The following is a 17,584-nucleotide window of genomic DNA, read 5'->3' as shown; positions in this document are numbered from 1 at the left end:
AATAAAGGCCCGTTTATTGGACAGCCAAATCTTATTTCCATCCGCAGTCCTGAGATGCCTCAATATTCAAGTATGCTTGGATTCTATCTCCACGGGATTAATGTCTGATAAGATCGATTTGAGAGGACTGATGACTTTATGAGCTTTCCTACTTCACAATGCTGGAAGTTGCTTCATAAATAAAGAGTTAGTTGACTCAGCGATTATTGGCTGGTTTTCATACATGCTTATCATCCATTACGGGTATGTTATCGTGTATCAGTGTGGTGATTATTTGCATACCTGGAGATTTCGGTGAGCCTACGTTAATTTAAATTTCAATTAATAATTAAGGATTACACGCATAATCACATCTTAGACGAGCGAATTCAAAAGTTTGATAATTTAGCATTGTTCAGAGAGTAGAATTCCATCGATAACGAGACCCAGGCTTGTGGCTTTGGGTATTTCACATTGAATTGTTTCACGAGTGTTGGAAAGCTCTGACTGCCTTTTCTGTGCAGTTCTTGGGTAACCAATCATGTCTGATGGGCGTTCTCTTATCCCTCCACCCTGGGAACGCATGCTCTCTTGAGATGCCAGGCTCCTCCAATAAAATTATATTACATATAATATTACTTATTTGAATTTGTATTACCCAGTCATAAAAATGAGAGAGGTACTGGAAAAGCGGATTGAGCATATTCCATCCACTTTATTTAATTTAAAATCACGTAATGACAGGAACATACATGAAAACAGTTGACAACGCTTTCGACCCTCCAATGACTTACCTATTATTGACGATGTGAGTTGTCGACCTATATAAGAGGAAAATTGCAGCCTATTTTCGATGTAATATCAAAAATTCAGACAAAATTGTGTCGGGAATGTCATGGAGCACAGTAACGATATAGTGTAGTACTTTCTTTTTGTGAAGTTACCATAAACTGTCTCACAGAATGTTAAATTTTAGAATTTACATCACCAGAATCCCATTACCAGTAGTACCTCTAACCACTGCCGTCCTGACATTTCCGGGCCGGTTTTCCGGTGGTTGCAAAATGCAAATGAGAGGAAAAGCAACCGAAGTAAATTGTCGTCTCGGTGATCAGGGGAAAAAGAACCCATACACCAACACACGAAAACAATACAGAGAACGAGAAAAATTGAAGATAGTAGGACAAGTACATACAATTCATATATCAAGACTCATGCGAAAGTCTTCCATAAATTTAAAATTACACTTGAGAGGCTTAGAGGACAAGGGAGATATAAGTGTTAAAAGTCTCAAAATCATATGGAGCCTTATGGCGAAAAGAAACATCAAACTCACTTTTTGATGCCTAAAAATTGGATTTCAGTGAATGGTGAATTTTTTCACAGAATTCATCTCAAGACTGGGTATGGTTGAAATTATTAATACCTCAATTATTTCGAAAACTGCACTTATGCGCCATGTCCTCCAAGTCCCCCCTTTCCTCTTAGCAAAATACAATCAACTTTTCTTGCCAACTGAATTTTTTACAGACATTTTGGTGAATTGGCAACAGAGGTATCATCCTGGAATTTTTTTATGAGAGAACTTAAGTATTACAGCATGATAAACTAATGTTAAGACAGAGGAAACACTCTGCAAGATGTAGGCCGGCAAGTTCAAGTGTTTGCATTACAAAATGCTAGAAATACTTACCACGTTGCCACGATCTAGAAATAAATTATCCTCATTTTTTCAAATTAAAGTATATATTTATCAACCATTACTTACTATGTAAGTTGTGAGTAGTGGGGTGAAGGCCGCCAGAAATCAGAAGGATGCGTGAAATCGATGAGTCAGGGGGCACGCAAGATGGTCAAATTAATGAGCAGAAATCGAACAAAAAGCACAAAACAGACCTGAGATCAGCATCAGCGCAGGCAAGTCATCATTTTTCGATTATTTTCGATTATTTTAGATTTATTTTAGAAAAATCGATTCTATGTGAGGCAGCCTGTCTCACCTATAATCGATATATATTAAATGGATTTAAATATAGTGTTAGCAGTGTTGCCAACTTGCTGGAATCGCCATCAGCCACATGCCATCATTATCAATGGGCCTCTAAACAAATTATGAATGGAAGCACTACGAATTTATCTCTCTTCAAAATGTTACGAGGAAAATGAATCACATAACAGGAAGTCTGGAATTTAAATACAATCTTCAAGCTTACAAAAGTTATAAGTGATAATTAGGCTGAACTTAAAAAACAGGAGAAGTTCCAAACTATTCATATGGCCGTTGTATTAAAAACCTTTTAAATTCTCATCATCCTAAAAGTAAGGGAAGTCCAGATTGCGACGTTGGAAGTCTCCGCTTAAGTTTTATTTTTTGAAAGGAAAACCAACGAAAAACATTCTGTTGAAATTTTCTGTAAATTTTCTCCACTAATTCCAAAAAAAAAAAAAATCACGCAAAATTGCAAACAATTTTCTCAGTAGTTGCCTGTGCAAAAAGTAAACATCATACAGCAAAAAGTAAAACATAATACAAGGTTTTGAACGCTGCACAATCGAAGTACTAAAAGTTCACACGCAGCTATCAATGTTTTACGAATAGGTGAAATTTTTATAAATTTATGAAGATACTTTGTTTTTTCACAATTTTTTCCTATGAATTGGACGCACAGGAAATATTGAGATCCACCCTTCCCCCTTTTAATCTATATTTTCTGGCAGATTCTCGCGACACTCATTCAGGACTGGCTGCTTCTGGGAATTGGTTTGACGTTGGGAGTTCCAACATTGGTCGTAGGAGCGCTCTACAGGAATCCAGCATCAACTTTCACCTTGGACGATGACCAAGCGTCTTGGATTGGTAAGGTATTACATCGTCCTTGAACTCTAGCGTTTCTCTGTATTTATCTTTGCGGCCATGGGAAAGGGATTCAGATGGCTAATTTTCCGAGAGAGTGTTTTTTTTTTTTTTTTGGCAAGCTAGATAAAAAAAAAGATCAGTATTTGAGATTTGAATGGCAAACTCTCTTTAGTACCTATTTATTACGGGTTGCCTAATAGCACATTCCAGCGTTTTTTCCTCCCCTAAGAAAAAAGTTTACCGTTCTACATTCCATCGATTTTTATTAGAGAATGCTTTATACATTTCAATAGCTTTATACAAGTACTTCCCCTTCTAAAAAACGTTGCATAATTTCTATATTCCAACAGTCTTCTCTTGAGTGGGTGAGTTCAAAACAGTTTTTTTATTATAATTATTTCTTTATTTTTGTGAAGTCAATTGACAACGGATACCACCAAGTAACTTTTTTAGTGTTCGATTCTTTTTTTCAGGGAGTATACCCTTCATCTGCAACATTATTGGGAGCCTGGCCTCGGGTCCATTTCAAGAGCAGTTCGGCAGGAAGGGTAGCATGATCCTCGTCAACATCCCCTTCTTCTGCGCCTGGCTGCTCCTCTTCTACGCTCGCTCCGTTGCTTCTCTCTACGCCGCGTCGGCCATCATGGGCCTATGCGCCGGCTTTTCCGAGGCCCCTCTCCACTCCTACTGCGGCGAGATCGGCGAGCCCCACCTCCGGGGGATGCTGTCCACCATGTCCACTTCCGCTGCCATCATGGGGTCGCTTCTCATCTACGTCTTCGCCTACTTCTTCGAGTGGAGGGGTGCTGCGCTCATCAGCAGTGCCTTCCCGGTTATTACGTTTATCTCCATGACTCAGGTGAGCCATATCAGGAGGCCATATGAGCCTTTCCTTGTCATAATTATACAATTTTAGTTTTGAGGTAACAATTTTTTCGGTTCCTATGGTGAAAATGCAGCATTCTTACACCGAGACCCATAGAATTGTCCCCACAAAAGTAACATCGTAACTGGAACTGAAAAGTAGGAGGATTTGGAAGCAACCACGACTATAGTAGAAGCGACGATTTTGCCTGCTTCGTGATATAAGAAACTCAGTATAAACCGTTTTCTACCCTGCATGTAAAAGTTCATATTGAGGATCGTCGCTATTCGGAGAGGTAGATGGAAAAAACGGCGTGAGACGCATGCAGTTGTAAGACAATACAGTTCAAAATTTTAAAATTTTGCCAAATGAGGTTTATCAAAATTAAAATACATATTTTACCATAAACGGACTTTTCTGACAGCCTTTAATTAGTGCCATTTATATGTGACTGTCCACGGCCCAGTGGACATTAAACTGCAGTGGGACATTTTCAGACATTTTTTTGTCAAGTTGCAGGATAAAAAATTCTGTGATTAACTCTTCGACGGAGAATATCGAGTTTTGATTGCAGGAATTTTCTTTGCTAAATGTTGAAACAGATGGAGAACGTTTCCAATTTTTGCAGTTTTTATTTAGATACCGGAATCTCCTACGTGGTTGGTAATGAGAGGTAGACTGGAAGATGCACAAAGATCTTTATGCTGGTTGAGAGGCTGGGTCGAACCAGATCAGGTTAGAGATGAATTTGAGGCGCTCGTTAATTACACCAAACAGAAAGTAGCTTCACTTGAAACGGCTCATCTGAACATACTTGGTGAGTAATGTCAATAAAATGTTTCATTATAAAATGATCATATGTATTTTGGCAGCATTCAGCTATTGGGAGCCAATTTTTTTGGTTCAAAAGAGACTTGAAAGAAACTTTGTTGAAAAGAGAGTTTTTTTGGTTCATGGAGTCAAAAATGAGTTGGGAAAATTCCAGATCTATTTTTAAAGAACGTTTTCAAATTTTATTTTTTTAAACCTAGTGTTCTGAAGACAATGATTTCTCGTACTTAATATCGAAAAACCTGTGTTCGGCATATCATCATTTATTTAGTGCCCTTCGTTAATTAGTTGGTTTCGCTTCTACTTATTAGATTATGATGAAACCAAAGGACATGCGGTTTACTGTGACTTTTTCGAGGTAAAAATGGATGAATAAAAAGGACCTCATTATTTATTCGCAATGTCTCTGATGAAGAACTGTGCCGTGAACAATTAACAAACACAGCTATTGTTTCTCAAAATAATTATTATCCGTCGCTGAAACTGTCAATATACCTTTGTGTCCCAATAAAAAGAGAGACAACAAAATTCCTCACTTTTTGAACAAAATTGTCAAGTACGTCATTTTTTGTCATCTTTAGGAGTTTACTCCCATGGACCCTCCTCATCAATTTCTGACAGTGGTAAAATTTACCCCCCCCCCCCCCAAATATTCCTGGGTCAAGCCACTGGGGGAGGAGTGTCAGTAACATGAAAACAAGAAAGATAAAACTTTCACGGCATCGCAAACACTCCATATTGAACCTTCTCCTTAATATCGTCTACTTTTAGAAGATGGCCTGGAGTCACTACTGCGTGCAAAATGAGTTTGATGTAATTTCACAGGTTCACTACGTGCGTTCTCTCATTAAAATTAGCCATGATCATGTCTTACCACACAGATGTGTAATATTTTATTCCAGAGAGACCGGCAATCGAGAAATGCAACGTTTTCACAGCACACTTGAAAGGACTCACTGCTAAAAATCTGTTACGGCCTCTACGGATGGAATGTATAGTAATTGCAAACAGCTACACCACAGGGTTCGCGGGCTCGAAGCCCTATCAGATCCAAATTTTCAGACAACTCGGCTACGGTGACTTTGCTAAGCGTATTTTGGTAAGTTGAGGAGCTCTGAGATCACTCAATCAAGTTTTCAGGAGTGTTTTGCAGGAGAGACAATGCACCTATGCTATCGTGCAAAAGGAGAACGATGTACGAATACATGGAAGTCACCGAAATTCCCCATAAAAAATACTTCTCTTTGAGAGAAAGTATGCATTCTTTGCCTTGAAATCTTCAGATAACTTAGATGAAATCACGGATGCAACTCTCCCAAATTGATTAAGAAAAATATTTTCAGGATTCCTCAAGAATTCACATTTTATAAAAAAAAATTTGGCAACGTTCAGTGGCTCGCACGGCACACCCTGCGCCGCACTGTAGAATGAGTCCGTAGAAGAAGTCGGACATGAAATTTTTGACAAAAATTTTGTAAAATTTTACGTTTATGTCCTCACAATTTTAATTTTAAGGGGTACTATTAGGAGAAAATTCCTCGAGAAAACCAATGAAACTTCTTGTAAAACATCAACATGATGAAAATGCTTTCAAAGTTTTTTGATCGCATTGTGCGCCGTGTCAAATTGGATGCCACTATTCGTGCTCGACGATTGTCCGTGTTGCATAGCAAAATATTGAAGGCGCACTGGTTTCAATCGCGCTTTACCATATGCGTATGTGCAATATTTCGCATTAGAACCGCCGGCGTTCTTCCTTAGTATAATCCCAGTGTGCGATCCATTTTAAGTATGATGCACCATGATGCTCGTGTGTAAAATATGCAATGCATGGATCTGATTTGGCATAGTGCAGCGATATCCCCCCCCCCCCAAAAAAAAAAAAAACGGAGACATGAACACGGATGCAAATCGCTCCGTACGATGCAATGAAGGATCAGCTTTTTGCCGTTGCCGATACCAGTCATGTTTAAAACATTCATATTCACGTCCTCATTCATGCAGTTGCCGTTAACCAAGTGTATTTCAATTATTTTCAACTGAGTAAAATTTTCCTTTTTCCTTTATTTAGATACTAGGTCACTTAATTTTCTTCGTTGGCGCAATGGGAAATCTGATATTACTGCCGTATTTTGGGAAACGGAAACTAGCTTTGTTCGCTTTTGGACTGTCGTTTTCCTGTCTTTTTGGTATTGGGACCTTTGGCATTTTTCGCATGGAGCTCATCCAGATTCCAGGCCTCTTTTGGCTCCCTTTGATCCTAATACTAGTATTCAAATTCACTCTCGGGCTTAGTATAATGCCGTTACCATGGCAACTTTTATGCGAAGTATTCCCACCTATGTAAGTCTTAAATGCTCGTATTCAACCTTTATTTCGGCCGCCAGGGATAGAGCCCTTGGTAGAAATGACGACTGAACGACTGTTCCAAATACGTAATTGCACTATTACTTCTTGTACCGTCAAAAAACATTTCCCCCGATTGGAGAATTTTGCAGTCACGAACCTATACTATTTATTTTTGCCGACCTCTTCCATACTGAAAAATTCAGAGAATTTACCATTTCTACTGCGACTAGGTAATTGGAAAAATTGTGCAATCGTCATTTTTTACAAGGAACCACATAGCCACATCAGAAAATTATTATTTAGTGGATATGTAAATACAGGTCTGTGTCTTTGATATGAAACCAACGTCAACCAAATCGGAGATAGTAGGACTATGCGGACATACCAATGTCAAATAAATTCATGACAATTACCTTATAATATTGTTCAGAGACATAATGTCTTTACGGCATTTATTTATGCCATTTTGTCGCAATGATTTGTTTTATCAGGCTATCATATTAATTTCTTAATTATTAAAGCTTTATGCTGGAATGATTCATTTTGAGCCTATTACCATCAAAATTAACTGTAAATGTTTGCCAAGGTGAAGAAGCAATTCTTCAAATCAGACAAACTCTTAGTGCGTTTACTGTCTTTATTTTGACAGGGTAGACAGAAATAGCTACTATATGCATCTGGAGACACAAGCATGGAAGCGTCTCTTCTTCACGGGATGTATTTGACGGGCTACTCTATAGTGCCTCTGAGCCTCGAAAATAAAATTCAAGACTAAAATACCCCACACAATGTACCGGAAGTTTTTTTATTTTATATTTTAAGCCATGGAAACAAAGAACTAGCTTTTAACAGGGGGGAGGAGGAAGCTCAACCTACAACGTTTTTCAGCCTAGGGAGTAGGGAGAGTCTAATGCTGCCTAGTAGCATACAGTTACCTGGCCGTGGAACATGGGGCCAAAAAATCGAAAAAATATCTAATGTCATAATATCTTAAATTTACTCTGTTCATTTTTCTACTTCTAGTGGCCGCGGAACTGCCAGTGGGATATCGTCAGCCTTTGGAAATTTAATCAGTTTTGGCATGACTAAATCATTTCTGTACTTGAAAGCTTGGTTGGATCTGCCGGGTGTAATCTACCTCTACGTGGCGTGTGCTTTTCTTGGCTGGCTGTACTTCTACTTCTACCTTCCGGAAACCGAGGGCAAGACCTTGGAGCAGATAGAGTCTTACTTTACCGAAAATCATGATCGAAAGGAAAAATTTTCCATCGGCAAATCAGGACGCAAAAATTGAGCTCTAAACATTCGAAAGCAGTTTAGATATTAAGCTGGGTCTGAAAGACCCAGCAACAGAGTAGATCCGCCGTTATTTGACTCAATGTAGTTTTGCTGATTGCTGACCCGTTTTTAGTAAATATCTTCGAAAATACACCATATCTTAACAAACCATGATAAAAATTGAAAAAGAGGGGGAAAATATGAAGTGACAGGCGCTATTATTTCAGGCTTACCCGAAGAAGTTCCTTTCCATCCGAGATCTATGGATTGCACTTTAGTCTTCTCTAATGGCACCACTTCCTTATTTCCCCGGACTATTTAGACGATTTAAGTTTTTTCGTTCAATACACTTCACTTCTTTCTTGAAAAGTGAGTCACCAATAAAGAGGAATAGCAAATGTGAGTGATGATAATAAATATGGTTACAGAACTGCTTTAGTAAGGCTCATTTTGGAACAGCTAGAAAGTTTTCATGGAGAAAAATGCTGCTTAATATAAGACTGTTAGGGTTAAGCAAAACTTTAAAGTGATCCTTATAGATTTAATGTTCACTACCGTCCAAGCTACTGGAGAAAACGGAGGAGGAATTAATACAGACAAGTCTATTACAGAATGTTGTTCCAGACTTGGATCCCCGTGCCCATTCGGCGAATCCATCATCAGCGGCGTGGCGTGCTTGCGATACATCGATTGATCTGCCATTTAAACCTATGGAAGAGGATCGATTAGTAGAGTGTTGGCAGCGAACACCTTAATGATAGATTCTATACCATAGCTTCAAATGGGGAAATATCGATAATCGAATCATTCACGCCTCGCCTCAGTATCATCTGATGTCCGGAACTTATAAATGAGACGTCTGGTGGGTTTTCGGCCAGTGAATGTCTGGCACGACCTACAATATGCTACGTAAGCTTTTTTTGCTTGTACCATTTTAGAGGAAAAGTTTTTTAGAAGTAGATTTAAAGAGACACACTGTAATTTTTCATGCTAATTGAAGCGCCAGTCTGTTTAGGTTTAGTAGTAATTAAATGTACGGTTTTTTAACGAGTAATTTGTATTTTTATTTATATGGTCCACTGCTTTGCGTGTATAGTCTTTTCCACAACTTCTGTCAGGTTTGTAAAAGGACGAGGAGAAGATGTATGTAGCATTTCGGACTGAAGACCAGGCCTATCCCAACAAAGACTTGCGCGCAAAGTGACCCAAAATGTTGATTGCGATAACCTCCTCTGATACTTATTACGAACTAGAGTTAGGTACGAATGATTTTTACCATTTCCTTTTTAATTGCAGTATCAATTTTTAATTAATGATCGAGCTTTGCCACTGATTCGGTCAAGATAATTCTTTGATAAGATGAGCTGCTTCAGAAAAAGAATAATGATAAAAAAGTAATGGCCCTAAAGTAAATTCCTCCGATGATCCACTTTTTAGTTTGGTTTAGTGAGTTTATAACTTAATGCGTTGGAGGCTGAATCATCTATCGCACATTTTAGTCACTGTTGTTTTCCCTCTCAAAATTATTTCCATGTGGTATTCTATGTTCCTGATAGTGTAATATTAGACTTTTAATTAGTGTAAGACAACACATGCCTCAACCAGTAGAACCATTTATTAATATGCAAGAATGAGTGTGGTGGCGCAAAAAATTATAATTTCTATGTGAATCTGTGATGCGGACACTTACACAACGGACAATGCTGCAAATGAAATCCATGGTTGTGGTTTAAATGTTTTTTTGTTCTTTTATGGCTCCGAGACAGTTTGAAATTACAAAAAAATAGTGAATATTTTCCCCCAAGTCTATGATGAGCTTTCAGCTTTATAAACCTGTCTAGAGGGTAAACGCTATTCCAACTTTTGTGAATTTCGGTAAATGAGTGGACCTTCAAAACTTTTAAGATGGAGAAATTAAATGAGTCATATGGCATGCAGCAAGTCACCATTGACACCGAAAACACAGAAACAAAACATAAACAAAATCTAAGGTCAACATCAGCCCAGGTAATTCGTATTTTAATAATATAATACTTAAATTTTCAAAAAGCCGTCGCTTTCATTATGACATGATCTAATGCGCAGACTCAGCATGAAAATGCATTAGTTGCTGTTGGAGAAACGACGAACGGCTTAAAAGACAATAGCAGATAAATGCAGATTTTGAAAAAAATAAGATATTAGTTTTTTCAACTAAAACTAGTCCTAAAATACATTCTACGAAAAATTCACTGCTAAAATCCAATTTTTAAGCATCAAAAAGTGAGTTTGAACTTTCTTTCCGCCATAAAGCTCCATGTAATTTGACACTTTCAACACGTATTTCTTGAAGTAGCAAAAACTGCACTTAATCGTGTTACGTTGAGTAAAAGCATAAATTGGTAGTTTTCATTAAAAAAATTCATTTTTTTCTTGTTTCAATTTTTTCTTTTCCTCCAATCCTATTGTAATTCATCATTATTCGTAATGATATTAATTTTTGCAGCTTTTAGCGACGCTCGCTCAAAATTGGCTACTTTTGGATATTGGTTTGACATTTGGGGTACCACCGTTGGTTTTGGGAGCGCTTCACCTGAATACTGGATCAGGTCTTTCATTAAACAGCAGCGAAACATCATGGCTCGGTAAACAATTTTTTTTAAACGTGTGCAGCAATACAGCTCTATACGTTCCAACTGATATTTCAATATTTTTCCGTCAAAGTTACAATCAAAGATTAGATATAAAATGATAGACGTTTCGGGGTGGTTTTAATCCCCTCTTTGACCAGGAAATAAAAATATAAAATTCAATTTTGATAAAAAAAAAAAAAAACAGAAAAAAATATAAACAAACAAACAAAGAACGAGGAGTGGGTTGAAACAATCCAAAAACATCCCAGGAATTTTGTTTGTTTTTAGTCTTCGTTTCCTATTTTCCTGTCAACTTATATAGGCTTTAATTTTCGTGTATCATTTTCATAGTTATATCACTAATATCATGTTGTTCCCCGACTCTCAGGAAGCCTACCCTCCATTTGCCATCTGATCGGGAGCCTGGCCTCGGGGTTGTTCCAGGAGCAGTTCGGCCGGAAAGGGAGCATGGTACTCGTGAATATCCCTTTCTTCTGCTCCTGGCTGCTCCTCTACCACGCCGAATCCGTGCTCGCTCTCTACATCGCCTTCATCACGATGGGCCTTTGCGCCGGCTTTTGCGAGGCCCCGCTCCACTCCTACTGCGGCGAGATCGCCGAGCCCCGCCTCAGGGGAGCGCTTTCCACCCTCTGCGTCGCGGCGACCATCTTGGGGGCGGTCTTCATGTACCTCCTTGGATACTTCTTCGAGTGGAGGATGGCAGCCTTGATTAGTAGTAGCGTGCCTGTCATCACGTTTTTATTGACGACGCAGGTACTATACCAACCTAACCAACCAACCTAACCAACATAAATAAAAATGAAGAAATAAATATAAAAACTCTGATTTTTATTTTATTATAATGATAAAAATTGATAAATTCAGTAGTTAGAAATTGCAATAAAGATATATATAAACAGACAATAAAAGAATTTAAACACCAGAACTCAGAAATTCTTAATAATAAAATCAAGGAAATAGGAAATCAATTAAGGTTCAGAATCATCAGGTACGAGAATCATTATATGAGGGATCCCGATCTTTAAAAATTAACTATATTATTGGATCCGGCCGCATAATTTTTTTTATTATTTCAGAGATCTGCCTATTTGGATCATTTTTTTGAATATATTTTTATTATAGGTACATGTCGCAGGAAATTAGTCAAATCAGGCATTTTATCAGATGCCTAGACTGATGATCTTTGACAGTTGAATAACATTTTGTAAATTTATGACGGAAAGCTCACGAGTTTTCAAAATTTTAGAAAATATGACGCATCAAATCTATGAATCTCTCCTTGTTCCTCCCGCTTCAAATTCTCCTCATACATTTAAATGTCAAAATATTAAAAATTCTTTATTCCATGTCATGCTGTAATTTCCACGTAAATGTTCATTCAGGGGCTAAAAACTGTTTAAAGTACTATTTTATGATGCAGATTTTTCCAGAGATTTTTTTCTTATATATGAGCAATGAATTATTTTCTCAAAAAGTAGCAAAAGAGTCAGAATTTCATTTTAAGGAAGAATATTTGACTACACGTCTAGAAATCAATCTAATCACATTTCAAGTTCGCCAGTGTTATCTCTTGTCTCATTTTTTTACAGGAAAGCTAGGCAACTTAACACCTTAAAACTCTCTGTGAACTTTGTCTACAGTATGAAGAATGTACTCACACATTTTCAAAACAGAGCTTTGTTTGGATTTCCTGTGAAAAATTTTCACGACAGAAACTCAGGGAATGTCAAGTGTACTTAGGCTGATTCTGGATGATGCCGCCCAAATAGTTGTATACATAAAATAGAATTATCTTATGACGAAACTCACAATAAATGAATGGCGAGGGAGAAAATTCAAAACTTGGACAATGTCAGTAGGTGTTGCACAATCTCAGCAACATCTGACTGTGCTTACCAGGATTTCCAGTTTTTTTTCACTCTCAGATTTTTCCTATATTATAGTCTAAATGTAAAAGTCATTAATTGACGATCGCTCAGGAAAGTGAGTATTTCAAAGAGCCCATATCAGAAAGGGGGAGAAAAAAGTTATGGTAACGATCTAATTTACTACAGTTTGCCTTCAGATACCAGAATCCCCCACTTTTCTTCTAATGCGTGGAAAAACCGAAGAAGCTAGGAAAGCATTATGTTGGTTGAGAGGCTGGGCTGATCCGGACGAAGTAAAAGAAGAGTTTCAGGCATTGATCAATTACACCAAACAGAGAGTTGCCTCCCTAGAATCATCTGGCGGTAACAAAAATGGTGAGTGAAATGAAAGGACGGATTTCCGGTCAACTATTCTGCCGTGCTAAAGAAGAACGCCGTATGAACATTCGAATGTCGCCAAATTTCCTCTCAGGAAAGATTTAATTTTGGAGAATATTATGAATATTTGTCCTTGCAGTTTTTAGATTTTTTAGATCAAATCGTCAACAATATCATCTGTAAAATGAGGAGAGAAATGTCAACGATCTAGAAACTATCGATAGGGAAATCTATGCCAATGTTGAATTTCGTATATTTTTAATGGATTTAAATGGAAGAACAGCGGTGTTGCCAATTTGCAAAATTGCCACCGGGTTAAATCCTTCCTCTCTATCTTTGCCATGTCCATGTGCAGGAGAAACGAGTAATCGGCTGGCAAAGTGTATTCATCGAACTGAATAATATCTATTACCTACCCGGCATTAATTGGGACTCCATTTTTTGCAGCGAGCCTCAAGTTCAAAAAACCTAATGACCTCAAGGCCCAACTCTCCGAGTTAACTTCTGACAGAATCTTGATACCCTTCCGATTGGAGTTTTTCGTTACCTTGAATGCAGGTATCACATCATTTGTCGGATTCCAACCCTATCAAATAATTGTTTATAAAGAACTTGGATACCCGAACTTAGGCAAGGAAATATTAGTAAGTATTAGGTGAAATTGGACTTTATTTTGCAATTAGAGACTAAAATTCCTGGCTCAGTTCAGAAACAACGTGTGTAACATTAGTTGTCCTATGCTCTTAATTCCTTAACATAGCTCTTAAAATAACAGGATATACTCGTATATTCTTAGGAGAATCCGACACAGTGATGAAAAAGAGGCATGACACAAAAGTGCGATCCTCGCTGACTAACGTCACTGATGAACAACTCTTAGGAGAAACCAAGGAAAACCAGAAAAAATTATTATCAGCCATCAGGTTAGAAATGCGACAGCATCTAGACTCAACCCCCCCCCCTCCCCCTGTACGGGAAAAGCTTAAATATGGTTAAATATGCTCGTCTTCAATCCATAAAATAGGCTAAAAGGGAGTCGGCAAGAGCCGGAAGGGTAGTAGCTTTCAATGTCAGCTATATTAATGGTGTCCTTCAAATAAAAAATAGAAAAATATAACGCCTGATCAGTGGCATAATTGAACGACTGTTCAAACGGAAGCAAAACTGATTTTACAAAATTGTTGAGGACGTCGGGAAATTGAATTATTTAATAATTTTTTTGGTCTACTGCATTCAAAAACATTGACCTTTTTAGTTACTACTTGCGGCGTTTTCCTCTCTACATCAATCTCTTTCCTTCTCTTTTTCCATTTTTCATTAGATCGCAGGAGCTGTGCTCGTATTTTTGTCTTCGATGGGAAGTCTTTTTTTCATAAGGCGATTTGGAAAGCGTAAAATCGCCCTATTCTCCTTCGGGTTATCCACAATGTCAATTCTTGCACTAGGGACATACAGCTCGTTCCGAGATGATCTCCTTTGGATCCCGGGACTTTACTGGGCACCTTTGGCTCTCATCCTGTTGATGAGGTTTACACTTGGTTTCAGTATTATGCCACTGCCTTTTCAACTACTTAGTGAGATATTTCCACCTGTGTAAGTTTAATAATGTACATAAGATTTTTATAATTTACAACATGGAAAACAAATGTTTATAGCCATTAGCCAGCAAAATGTGCTTTTTTATGTCCGTTGATACATAAACTTTTTTAAACTACCCTGCCTTGATATCACCTTCTCTTGAAATAACTGAAAGTCTATGATAGTCAGAAGATTCTCCAACGGAGTATTTAGACAACATTTTCACAATACTGTCAACCTTTTCAAGTATTCTTTTTTATAAGATTGTATGAATATTTTCGGTCATAATATTTTCTGATTTAGTATTAAAATATTTAAGGAATATCATCAAAGAAAATCATCGAAATAACAATATTTGAAATTTATTGATTTTAAAATTAAAACTGAACATTAAAATATTTATTTAGAAAAAGGTCTAAAATATTGAAACAGTACTAACTTGACTCTGTTTGGTGTAATCACACCATAGTATCAAAATCAGCCAGAAATATAGTTAATTTTATCATAGTTTTTTCCATGTATCAACATATCCTCCTCGACTTTTTTCCATGTATTAATCTATCCCCACTCGACTCTAAGCTACGTATTCACTATGAACGTTACTTCTTTTCATCTCAATTCTTTTTTTTTTACTTTCAGAGGTCGTGGCACTGCCAGTGGAATCTCAACTGCTTGGGCTTATTTATTGACTTTTTCTCTGACGAAAACTTTCTTGGTCATGGTAGCGTGGTTGAATTTGGGAAATGTGTTTTACCTTTATGGAACATGCGGCGTCCTCGGCTGGGTATACTTTTATTTCTCCTTGCCAGAGACTGAAGGAAAATCCTTGGAGCAGATCGAGTCATACTTCACCAAAAATCATGATCGCAAGGAGAAATTCTCTGTCGGCAAATCGGGCCACTTAAAATAGAACCAGAAACATCGGAATCTGGAGCCTGGTTGGACCATCATGTTGCTTCACTACAGAGGCGATTTCCACAAATTGCTCCTCCTCCGACAGGGGTCCCGTTACACAGAGAAATTTAAACATATTATCATTTGTTTTATTGGATTTTATGTAGCGGACGTTGGTGGTTGTTGGACACTTTGTCATTATAAATATAACTGTATCGCCAGTTGATCTCCTCAAGATATATTTTTTTCTTCATCAATATTGCTTTCCCTTTTGCCGTGATAAATTAATTCCAAAATTTTACTTCATTTCCTTCGATTGATTTACTTTTTTTCTACCTCCACCTGTGTTTTTGGAAACCATTAATCTCCAAGTGAGACTCGTATTAGGATTTTACGAAATGTGCTTGAGCATGTACAAATTATTTCATAAAATTCCAAAATTATCCTTAAATTGACTTGCTCTTTCCTGCAGGATTCATTTAATCGATTTGCAATATTATTTCCGTACTTCAATATCTGTTGTTAAATATGACAAGACTGCTTTATCATCGATATTACAAAATAGAACTGGACAGTCTTGTAACCAATGTTTGACTGTTGTCGCTTATGCTACAAGGATAATCTTACTTTCGCCTGAAAAAGACTGTACGCACAGTGTGCAAGTTCTGGTATCGTTCCTGTCAGTTCTTGTTGGATCAAGTATAATAAGACAGTCTTGTCTAGACAAGGAATTCCTATTTTCTGACAAAAGCATACCACACGCATACTTATCCGATAAGCAAAACAAAATGAAACATTCGTACAAACTGGTTTATGCTCGAAAATTATCTGTATATCATTCCGAACGTTCTTCCAAAAGTTGGAATCTGCGCTCTAGTTCCAGTTACACGATCAAATTGAGCCATCAAATTGGGCCTCTCATTGGTCGCATTCTGAATGCGACCAATTAGAGGACGTTAGAATTTGATCGTGTAACTGGACCTTATAGCACTAACGTTGTAATGAATGAGACCAGCTCTCTTCTTAATATGGGGTCTCTATACTAGAGTGGCGATTTCCTTAGGAGTGCAAAATGTATTAAGAAGTAATAAATAACATTTAAAAGCTCCGATGACAACAAGAATTAGAACGCACAGTGTTTTTATCTTCGAACATTGAAGAGTATTGCGTGTTGCAAGCTTCAGTCATCGAGCATTAAACCTCTTATTGGGACATTGCACCCGCAGAAACGCAGCTTTACTTAGGTGCTTACATTTAAAGAGTGGAAATTCGAAGCCTGTCGAGCGCCAACAGGTGTTGCTAAGATTGTGCAATTGCGATACTCTCATTAAACGAGAATTCAGTTGCCTAAGAAAAATTTGTTTCATGAAAGTAAGACCGAACTCTGGAGGAAATTCCCCCCAAAAAATCCACGGAGCGAATGCATTTATGCTCTTTCCAATTATTAGTAACTCTATGCCAAATCCATTACAACACGGATGGCTCTTATCGGGTATTAAATTTCCACTCTTCAGATAGTCTATAATTAATGTGCAGGATGTTTAAAGATTGATTATAGAGATTAATCAAATTTCTCTCAACTGATCCAAAATTCTAAACGTAGTTGGGAACTTTTGACGCTTTAAACCAAACTAGGTAACTCCATTCAACGAGCCGTGGAGAACATGGAGATATACGGATGGCAGGGTTCATTTCAAAGTGCAGTTACGCTGTTACGCCCTTACGTCAGTTGAGCAGTGATTTATCCACTTGTTTTGACGGGCTTTCCTCTGAATACCCTGTAATTTCATTTTCAAATTCCTCTTCTTCAGGGGCCATCTAGGGAACGTACTTAAATACGTCTGTGACAACAATTTTTTAAAAGAAATCTCAAGTAACTGCTCTGGAAGCACATATTTAATGTAAAACATTGAAAGAAAGCAATAATAAAGAAAAGAAGAAAATTATGTACGCGTGTGATTACTTCTTTCATATACGATAGTGATTTTACGGATGAGTAAAAAATTGTAGTTCCCTATTGCAAAACGTAATATAAATATTATAATATCAAGAGGAATCATGTATGTGGTTCAAA

At 37.5% G+C, this 17,584-nt stretch overlaps 2 protein-coding genes across 6 annotated transcripts; both read left to right on the top strand.

Annotated features, from left to right (window-relative positions):
- The first annotated feature begins 81 nt into the window (after positions 1 to 81).
- On the top strand, positions 82 to 9,213 carry LOC109040305 (facilitated trehalose transporter Tret1). 5 transcript variants are annotated; one of them, XM_019056207.2, is made up of 8 exons: positions 105 to 294; positions 1,756 to 1,896; positions 2,698 to 2,836; positions 3,310 to 3,695; positions 4,341 to 4,518; positions 5,435 to 5,631; positions 6,604 to 6,875; positions 7,905 to 9,213. In XM_019056207.2, the coding sequence occupies exons 2-8, from the start codon at positions 1,795 to 1,797 to the stop codon at positions 8,173 to 8,175; spliced, it is 1,545 nt and encodes a 514-aa protein (XP_018911752.2). In that variant the 5' UTR covers positions 105 to 294; positions 1,756 to 1,794; the 3' UTR covers positions 8,176 to 9,213. The 5 variants fall into 5 exon arrangements, with proteins under 5 accessions (XP_072153116.1, XP_018911752.2, XP_018911760.2 ...); XM_019056215.2 differs by having other exon boundaries at positions 1,723 to 1,896; XM_019056198.2 differs by having other exon boundaries at positions 106 to 294; positions 1,766 to 1,896.
- A 143-nt stretch (positions 9,214 to 9,356) lies between these two features.
- Positions 9,357 to 17,477, top strand: LOC109040323 (facilitated trehalose transporter Tret1). Its single transcript, XM_019056226.2, has 7 exons — positions 9,357 to 10,166; positions 10,645 to 10,783; positions 11,160 to 11,545; positions 12,858 to 13,035; positions 13,486 to 13,682; positions 14,360 to 14,631; positions 15,256 to 17,477. Exons 1-7 carry the CDS (start codon positions 10,065 to 10,067, stop codon positions 15,524 to 15,526), a joined length of 1,545 nt encoding a protein of 514 aa, XP_018911771.2. The 5' UTR covers positions 9,357 to 10,064; the 3' UTR covers positions 15,527 to 17,477.
- Positions 17,478 to 17,584: the final 107 nt, after the last annotated feature.

This window comes from Bemisia tabaci, chromosome 1 (assembly GCF_918797505.1).
Source record: "Bemisia tabaci chromosome 1, PGI_BMITA_v3".
NCBI lineage: Eukaryota > Metazoa > Arthropoda > Insecta > Hemiptera > Aleyrodidae > Bemisia > Bemisia tabaci.
The sequence above is the reverse complement of the archived record's forward strand: the minus strand, read 5'-3'. Positions and strand labels throughout refer to the sequence as shown.